An 8994-nucleotide genomic window follows, 5' to 3' on the forward strand; every position below is an offset into this window, starting at 1 on the left:
TCAGATCTCGCAATTCCAAGAGTGGTTGTGTTGGGGGGGACACTGTGTGCCTTAGAGCTTCGAGCAAAAGGCTCCAATGCTGGTATGATCTTATTACTCCATCTGACTTTTATTTCCCTCCACATGCATCTTGGTTTCATTAGGTTTGATTGTGCATGTTGTACCGAGTTGAAATATCATGTGCGTGTATCGAATCTTTTTGTTTATACTCCGTTATCATCATCGGTACTTTTTTGACTAAACATTGTGATAGCTGACAATTAGCACAACGGGTGTAATGCTTTTTTTAACGCTTGTTTGAAATGTTTTGTTCGATGGATTTTGAATAGGAAGACAAAATAGAGTACTTTTTTTAGATGCTTTTTTTAACTTGCGGAATTTCATGTTAAAAATTATTTTGTAAAGATCATCTCTAAAAAAATAATTAACTATGAGATCATTTAGTTATCGAATTTTATGAAAACAAATAGACGAATTCGGTAAATGAATTATGAACATTCTATTTATTTGCTACAATTGATTTACCACGCAATCTTAGTTTTAATTGATTACAAACCATGTTTACAAAAGGATTTATATTATAAATTTTTCGATTTGCTATACAAAGTTTTGTGAATTAGGCACTAAGTAAATTTAGGAAGAACTAGGAGCCAAGTATTTCTGAAAAAAAACTATATAATTCTTTGGGAGACTTTGGATGTAGTCCCTAGCTATTAATATTCTTTGACTGAAACTTTGTTAGTTTTCAATTTTTTATCTAAGTCTTGACATTAATGTTTATTATACTATCCAATATATTTTTATGTAAGTTATTATATTTTTTATATTAATTAATGAAATTATAAATAAAACTCATAATTTGTAGAATTAAAAATATAAAGAATAAATTATACTATCGAATATATTGTATTTATATATAAACTTGGTACAATTTTTGTGAATTAGATCCTCTCGGGATCCCCTCACTGGGGATCCCGAGTATCAATTAATAACAACCGTTCATCAAAGATTGTGCGGTCATAATTTTTTCTTTTTTATATTTTTCATGTAAAACGAGATTGTTTTACTTTTGAAAATATAAAAAGTATTCAATTGTGGCTACACAATCTTTGATGAACGGTTAATATTAATTGATCCAATAAAAAGATCCGAAGAGGACCTAATACCTAATTTTTGGGCAATAAAAGAAAAACTATATCGAAATAAGGAGACAAAAAAAGCACGTAAGCCAAACTACATCCAGTGACGTCATTTTAATGGATATCTTTTTCGGCCGGTAATTTAACTAATTCTATATTCCTTTTTCGTCTTCCATCGTACGGTCACAATTCAGTATGTATTTGCCTTCCGACAATCCTAGGGCATAAAACCGAGACCGAAAAGTGTAACACAACTTCCGGACCTTCTTCTAACCAATAGGGAATAGCCACGTGTCAGAAACCTCTGAACATAGCGTCCCCATTGGCGAAACGACACGACTCGAAAAAGCAGTTACCGTGGTCCAAAAGACACTGGATAACTGACACTCTCGTGCCACAGAGTCGCCAGAGTAGACTTAATAGAGACTGCCCCTGCCATTATTTCGGGTTCCTGATTTTCTCGCTCTCTCTCCAAACAGAAACCTACCTTCTCTCACTTTCTTGTGCGTTTTCTCGGAAAATTTTGAGAATCCCAATTGAAATTCTACAGCCTCTCGAGAGTAGCTCAGCTCTCTCTGTCACTTCAAATTTCAGCTGAAAACCGAGGTATTAGGGTTTGCATTTGGTGATTTTTGGGATTTGAATTCAGAGTTTGTGAGTTTTGTGGATTATTATGTGTTTGTAGCTGTTATGTATTTGTGATTGTGATTATTTGCTGTGAATTTTGAGTTTTTTTATTTTATTTTTGTGTGCTGCAGATCCAAAAATTAGGGTTTGGGATAAAATGCACACTAGACTTATGGAAAGGACCAACTCTATGAGAGGGAAGAGGCCAATGGAAGGGGGAGAGGAGGAGCAGGCTGAGCGAAAGCGTCCTGCTCTCGCTAGGTAATGGATTTCATCTGCTTTAATTTCAATTGATTATGTTAATTACCTTGGTTGATTTTTTGTTTGCTAGTTTGAATAATTAGACGTGTAATTTGAGAATTGCGAAAAATCCCTTTTGTTTGAGCTGATGTGGCTATACTTGTACTGATGCTCAATTTGAGCAGAGCAATGTGTTTCTTTGACTAGTAAGTTTGGAAAGGCATTTGAAATGACTGAAAGTGCTTTTTGTGAAACTCTTTTTGTGTTCCAAAAGAACTTTCATCAAAAGTGCTTTGAGTAATTTTAAATCACTTTCTAACACTAGTTGCTGATTAGAAGTGGTTTAAATGCTAAGTTTACCTCACCGGCTTCAAAGCAGATAAAGAGTAACATTTTCTTATGACTTAAGCTTACTTAATGACTAAAGCACAGCACCACCACCAACCATGTTGTTCTTATCTGATGAGATATTTGAATTCTGGTGCATTGTTTGTATGTCTTTGAGTATGTTGTTACCCTTTTGTGATTGGGGAATAAAAACTTTTGAGTTTCTGTATGGATCGACTCTACACTTGACTGAGCTGTTGTGTCCAAAGCTTCAATATGTTTTCTATTTGTGCTTAATGTTCCATTGAATATGTTTTTGCAGTGTAATTATAGAAGCTCTCAAGGTGGACAGTTTGCAGAAGCTATGCTCGTCATTGGAACCCATTCTTCGCAGAGTTGTAAGTTGTTCTAATAACTTTCATATGTGACGTGTTTACCCCTCCTTTTTGATAGAATTAGTAGTTACCGTTACTGGTAATCCAATGTCTATATTTGGGCTAATAAAGTTGAACAAATCAAAAGATAGTTTAAACTGTACTCTTGTTCCACACAGGTGAGCTTGAAACAGTGATTAACATACTCAATGAAGAGTTTATTATATCTTGATGCTTGTTGAAGAGTTGATACTTTTTTGTGCTTTTGTGTTTTGATGTCTGGACTATTTTATCCATTAACTGAGTTGGATAAACATCTAGTTTCTTGTTTGTTGAAGGAAATGATAGCCTGGATATTGTTATTTGTTTATGTGGATACTACTGATTATTTGTGCTGAAGTTCTTCCCTGAATTCACTTTCTGTGGGTTACTCCGCTAATACCACCCAAATTTTAAAACTAGATTTAAATGCAAGCGAGAATTTTTCAGGGTATGTAACTTAATTTTTTTATATTGATATATAGTGGTGGAAGCTAAATTTGTATAGTGGTTGGTTAAGTGTTCTTGACACTTGACGTAGTGATTAATCATCTGAGCTGAAATTATTTTTAGGCAGACGTTGTATGTCATTAAAGTCATTTCATTAAAAAACCTTTAGTTCAAATGACAGCACCTAATTCAAATCAAATATTGAGCTTTATGTTGTCTACTTCAAGTTTGTCTTCGTTTAATGTTGGCACCATGTATAAAACGAAGAAAATTTTGGAATATTTGAACTCCTATAGTTTGGGATGATTCTTGTGCTATCTATATGAAGGATAGATTCTTTCTTATGACTGAACTATTTGTCTACCACATGACACGATATACTGAAGTTATAGTAAAAAAACATATCTGTTGTGATTTTCTGTCTATGATCTTTATCTGTAGCCCTTATTCTTGTTTTTCTCTTTACTCATTAATAGGTAAGCGAAGAAGTGGAGCGTGCTTTGGCTAAGTTAGGCCCTGCGAGAGTTAATGGAAGGTGGAAAGAATTATTTATGATATTTTTTAATGAACGGAATAATTTTCTTTATTGTATATGTTGTGGGTGTATGTCCAGTGATTCTATCTCTCTCTCTCTCTCCCTCCCTCTTCCAATTAGAAACCAAATCTTTTAAACAGTCCGAAATAATGGGAAGACCTGTAGTCCATCTGATGCCAACACCACCATATTTTTAAGAAGCAATGTAACACATCAAGAAAAGAAAAGAGCAGTCATAAACAGAACTTTTCTTCTAATCACTAAGAAAAATAGGTTTACAGGATTGATTATCCCTAATTCTTTAAGCATTTATCTATTTTTCTATAGTAGTTCAGTTGTCTACTTAATTGATTGGTTCGTATTTGTATGAATCATGTGTGGAGATTTGAATGACAATCTAATGCCTTCCTTTCATAGACCCGTAAGAGGTATTCTCTGAAGTGTGACCTTGTTCTGTCGAGTTTTGCTTACAGCGGTTGACCAATGATGAAGATGTGTATGAGTCTTAAAATTAGTTTACTTGCTACATATTTGTGGTCATATTTTACGTTTGGGAATTGTTCTGGATAAGATATTTGTTGGGTAGGAATTTGTGTGCTTCTATATGATACACAAAACTGTCACAGAGGCTGAAAGCTATTAGATTTACCAAAGATTTCTCATTTTCCATTCCATAAGTATGATGTTCAGAGAATGAGGTTGCTTTTGTTATATGGACTTTTCTAGATTTGTAATCATATATAATTCCTTAACAAATATTTATTGGGGAAAAAAATAACAGAAATGACAGGTGTTTTTTGTGTAAGATCTTTCATTTTGATGTTCTCTGATATTAGAAATATAACCACCATGAACTTTCTTAGCAAAATAAAAATGTTCAAACCATGACCGATAGTCAACACGTAGTGGTAAAATGGTTTCTGCTATTTGACATTTCAGGTCTTCCCCAAAACGAATTGAAGGTCCAAATGGCCAAAACTTGCAACTAGAGTTTAAGTCCAATTTGGCTCTTCCGATATTCACAGGAGGGAAAGTTGAAGGCGAGCAGGGTGCTGCAATTCATGTTGTTTTGGTTGATACAAACACTGGCCGAGTTGTAACATCTGGACCTGAATCCTCTGTAAAACTAGATATTGTTGTGCTTGAAGGTGATTTCAACAATGAAGATGATGAAGGCTGGACTCAAGAAGAATTTGATACCCATGTGGTGAAAGAGCGTGAAGGAAAGAGACCTCTATTGACCGGGGACCTGCAACTGACCCTCAAAGAAGGGGTGGGAACTCTAGGGGATCTGACCTTCACAGATAACTCAAGTTGGATACGAAGCAGGAAGTTCAGACTTGGATTGAAAGTAGCTTCGGGATTTTGTGAGGGCATGCACATACGCGAAGCTAAAACAGAAGCTTTTACTGTTAAAGATCACAGAGGGGAATGTAGGTTCACGCTCCAGACTATATTAATTTTTTGTCCTAACCGTGCTAGTGCACTGTTGGTGATTTGCTTTTTCCTTTGATCTTGCCAGTGTACAAGAAACACTACCCACCGGCATTAAATGATGAAGTATGGAGATTGGAGAAGATTGGCAAGGATGGGGCATTCCATAAGAGGTTAAACAAAGCAGGAATATTCACAGTTGAAGAGTTTCTTCAGCTTGTCGTCCAAGATTCTCAAAAACTACGGAATGTAAGTGCAGGACTTGGTTTGAGTTGTAAAAACACTCGCAAAAACACAAATATTTTTGTACCTTATAGGTGTTTATGTTTTGCTCTTGTTTATAGATCCTTGGAAGTGGAATGTCAAACAAGATGTGGGAGGCTCTTTTAGAACATGCAAAGACTTGTGTCTTGAGTGGGAAGCTTTATGTTTATTATACTGAAGATACAAGAAATGTTGGTGTTGTTTTTAACAACATCTATGAGCTGAGTGGCCTCATCACTGGGGAGCAGTTTCACTCTGCTGATGCTCTTTCTGACAGCCAGAAGGTGAATATTACCTTATTTTTTCTTGGAAATATGGTCTCACTATATTATTACTAGGTGGTCAATCGTTTTGTTCTTTTGGATTACATATTTCAAAATCAAGTTTCCCTGTCTGACAAGGATTTTATATTTGACACGTATTTCATACATTTTTTTTTCTCGAAGAGTTGAAAATGATATCATCACCAAGGAGCATTAGCATGAGGGAGATGAATTTTTCTGATAATTCAAGTTTAAAGGATGTGCTTTTTTAAGTGCTATGGTTCTTTGTTCTCTTTGTGATCTTTTGTTATACTCGTAAAAGTATGGAAGTTATGAAGAGGTCCCTGTAATTACAATGTTTTCGAACTAGTTATGTACTTTCTGTTGCTGACTGAAAAATGGTGTTACTTCTAAAGTCATGGGCAGTTGAAAGTCCTAGAGTTCTAGATGCTATATTCATTTTTAATCTTTTATGGTCAATAATTGACAATGGAAAGGTCAAATACAAAAAAAAATTTGTATAATGCTTATGTTTGTGCAGGTCTACGTAGATGCGCTGGTGAAGAAAGCATATGACAACTGGGATCAAGTTATTCAGTATGATGGCAAGTCACTTCTAAACTTCAAGCAGAGTAAGAGGCCAGCTGCACCCCGAACTGAATTTCAAATGGGCCCAATCAATTACCCTGAAGCTTCTGATCAACTGCAACTACATCGAATGTCAAATTCAGTTCACTCAGAGCAGCCTCCATTGGATCCGGCCCTACCAATTGGAGGTAAGCATTGTGCCTGCATGAGCATTGAACCTTTGTTTTTTTGGTGGGGAGAGGGAGTAATCCCATCCACTCATGGTTGGCCTTATAAAATTTATTTGTGGAAGTAATTATTCAGTCAGAAAAAGAATAAGTAATCAATAAAAATAAGATAAGCTAAAACAGTGTAGGTGTCAAGTGTCCTTTGCTTGTGTGGAATATAACTTCAGGCGAAATATGAAAGTGTAGGATTTATAAATAGTGCTACAGAACAGAACCTGGAAAATCCTGAAGATATGGGATGTCAAATCCTCCAATAATGAGGACAAAATTCATTACACTTGCCTGACTACTCATTAGCAACTTGAGTAGTTCACTTTGGTCACTAAAATATGATTGAGTGATTTATAGGACAACCTTTATTATTTCTCAACTATGACATAGGATCTACAGCTACTTTTAAAATTTGTTAACTTTATACATAGTATTCTTACAAACACCTTAGCGGTCAAAGCCGTAGAGTTTTAGAAGTGCCAGTCTATATAACTACGTAAAACTTGTATGTCTAAGACCCATATCAGTGGAGTTATAATTTACATTACAAAACCGAGCCTAAGCTCGTAATAAAAAATGCCATTGGAATGTAAGTGAACTTTTTGGTCGCACACTTACACCATATATTCTTTACACTAGTCGAATTTTTATGGAAATGCCTTGCACTTAATTTTTCCCTAAAGTAGAGCATCTGTTGTTTTCTGTCTGAAACCTTTCTTTCCCTCCTTTGCTATTCAAATTGTCCATACATATTACACCCACCCACACACCCACACACCCACACCCACACCCATACCCCCCCATATGCGCTATTCAAATTGACCATAAGTAATAGATGCCAAGGCTGACACACACACGCTTTCCTTCTGTTGCTATTCAAATTGTCCATACGTAATAGCTGCTAAGGCTGACACACCCGCCTGCGCACACGTGCCCACAACACACACCACACCACCCCACCCCCCACACAACGCACGTGTATGCACACAATGCATGTATTGGCATATCCCACCATCACATGAAGACGATAGCCAGAGTCACGTGTATGCCCACAATGCATGTATTGACATATGCTGCCGTCGCATGAAGACGATAGCTGGACTGGATCCTTATTATGATTATATTTTGGCTTATTTTTTTTATTATGGTCCTCCTCAGGGTATAATGACAGTCTATCAACAAGATACTTGACCCAGCCACTTGTAAATTCCAATTCTCATACCCAGTTTGATGGCGCCGGATTTGCATTGGATGACCAATTGGTCAGCAATTCTCATCAGGTACAAAGCACAAGAAATGACCACAATGCTGTTGGTTTGGCTCGTGGTCCTCCACAATCATCTACATCAGGATTTCAGACTATCAATCCTGCTCAGACATCCACTCTTAATCCTATAGATGACTGGACAACCAACCGAGATTTCTTTTCAGAGGACGAGATTCGCATTAGGAGTCATGAGATGCTTGAAAATGAGGATATGCAGCACTTGCTTAGAATCTTAAGTATGGGAGGAGGCCATGGCTCCATTGATGTGCCCGATGATGGGTTTTCATTCCCCTCATATATGCCCTCACCGATGCCCAACTTTGAGGAAGATCGCACCCGTCCTGGAAAAGCTGTTGTGGGGTGGCTGAAAATTAAGGCAGCAATGAGATGGGGTTTCTTTGTGAGGAAGAAAGCTGCTGAGAGACGGGCACAGATTGTGGAGATAGAGGATGAATAGAAGCCCATTCAAAGGTAATACAAGGTTCTTGCTGTGATGTTGTTCCAAGGAGTTTGGGCATTATTCCGCAAGTTAAACTTTTAATCAGTGCCAGCAACAACTTGAGGTTTTAGGACTGATTGAAGATGTCGGTTTTAGAAGTCTTGATAAATGACTGACATTTGTGGATATCTATTCTTGTACAGTTGCTGTACAGTAAGACCTCTGTTTATTTGTCTTACTCGTGAAGATTTCTCCCATCACTCTGCGAATGACAGAGGGCCCTGGTTTCTAATGGGTAAATTTCGTATTAGCTCTTGTTGTTGACATACTAGGCGGAGCCGGCCACATATTTTTAGGATGACTATAATCAGTTGTTTTGGTTAAACATTGCAGGCGGGTGCTGGTGGCTAGTGTTTTATATTATTGTGTTAGTTGCTTTTGTAATTTGAATTGACTGGAATTCTTGTACTTTAGACCGTCATTACTTGTTTTCACCTAGCCTTGAATTTGAGTTTCCGTGTTTTTAGTACCGAAATCAGCATAACATAGCGAGATCTGGTAACACCATGTTGAGTTTCGATTGTGTAAATTGGATGAGGTGGTTTCTACCAGAATCTAAAGGTTGACATATGGAGGCCAAGTGGGATTTGTGAGGACGATTGGATGCAGTTTCTATCAGGGGATCGTACCGCAGTTAGGCCTCATATATGTCCCACAATTGAAGAACGTATTTGGAAGGCTGAAATGCTAGTTGCCTGCCTGCCACTTGGGAGTAGGAAGTAGGAAGGAT

General features: G+C 36.9%; 1 protein-coding gene across 1 annotated transcript; it reads left to right on the forward strand.

Annotated features, from left to right (window-relative positions):
- The first annotated feature begins 1572 nt into the window (after positions 1-1572).
- LOC126607931 (calmodulin-binding protein 60 B-like) lies at positions 1573-8715 on the forward strand. Its single transcript, XM_050275644.1, has 10 exons — positions 1573-1745; positions 1898-2027; positions 2656-2731; positions 3673-3731; positions 4671-5164; positions 5254-5414; positions 5510-5713; positions 6234-6468; positions 7657-8236; positions 8408-8715. The coding sequence occupies exons 2-9, from the start codon at positions 1924-1926 to the stop codon at positions 8220-8222; spliced, it is 1899 nt and encodes a 632-aa protein (XP_050131601.1). The 5' UTR covers positions 1573-1745; positions 1898-1923; the 3' UTR covers positions 8223-8236; positions 8408-8715.
- Positions 8716-8994: the final 279 nt, after the last annotated feature.

This window comes from Malus sylvestris, chromosome 16 (assembly GCF_916048215.2).
Source record: "Malus sylvestris chromosome 16, drMalSylv7.2, whole genome shotgun sequence".
In the NCBI taxonomy this organism is placed as follows: domain Eukaryota; kingdom Viridiplantae; phylum Streptophyta; class Magnoliopsida; order Rosales; family Rosaceae; genus Malus; species Malus sylvestris.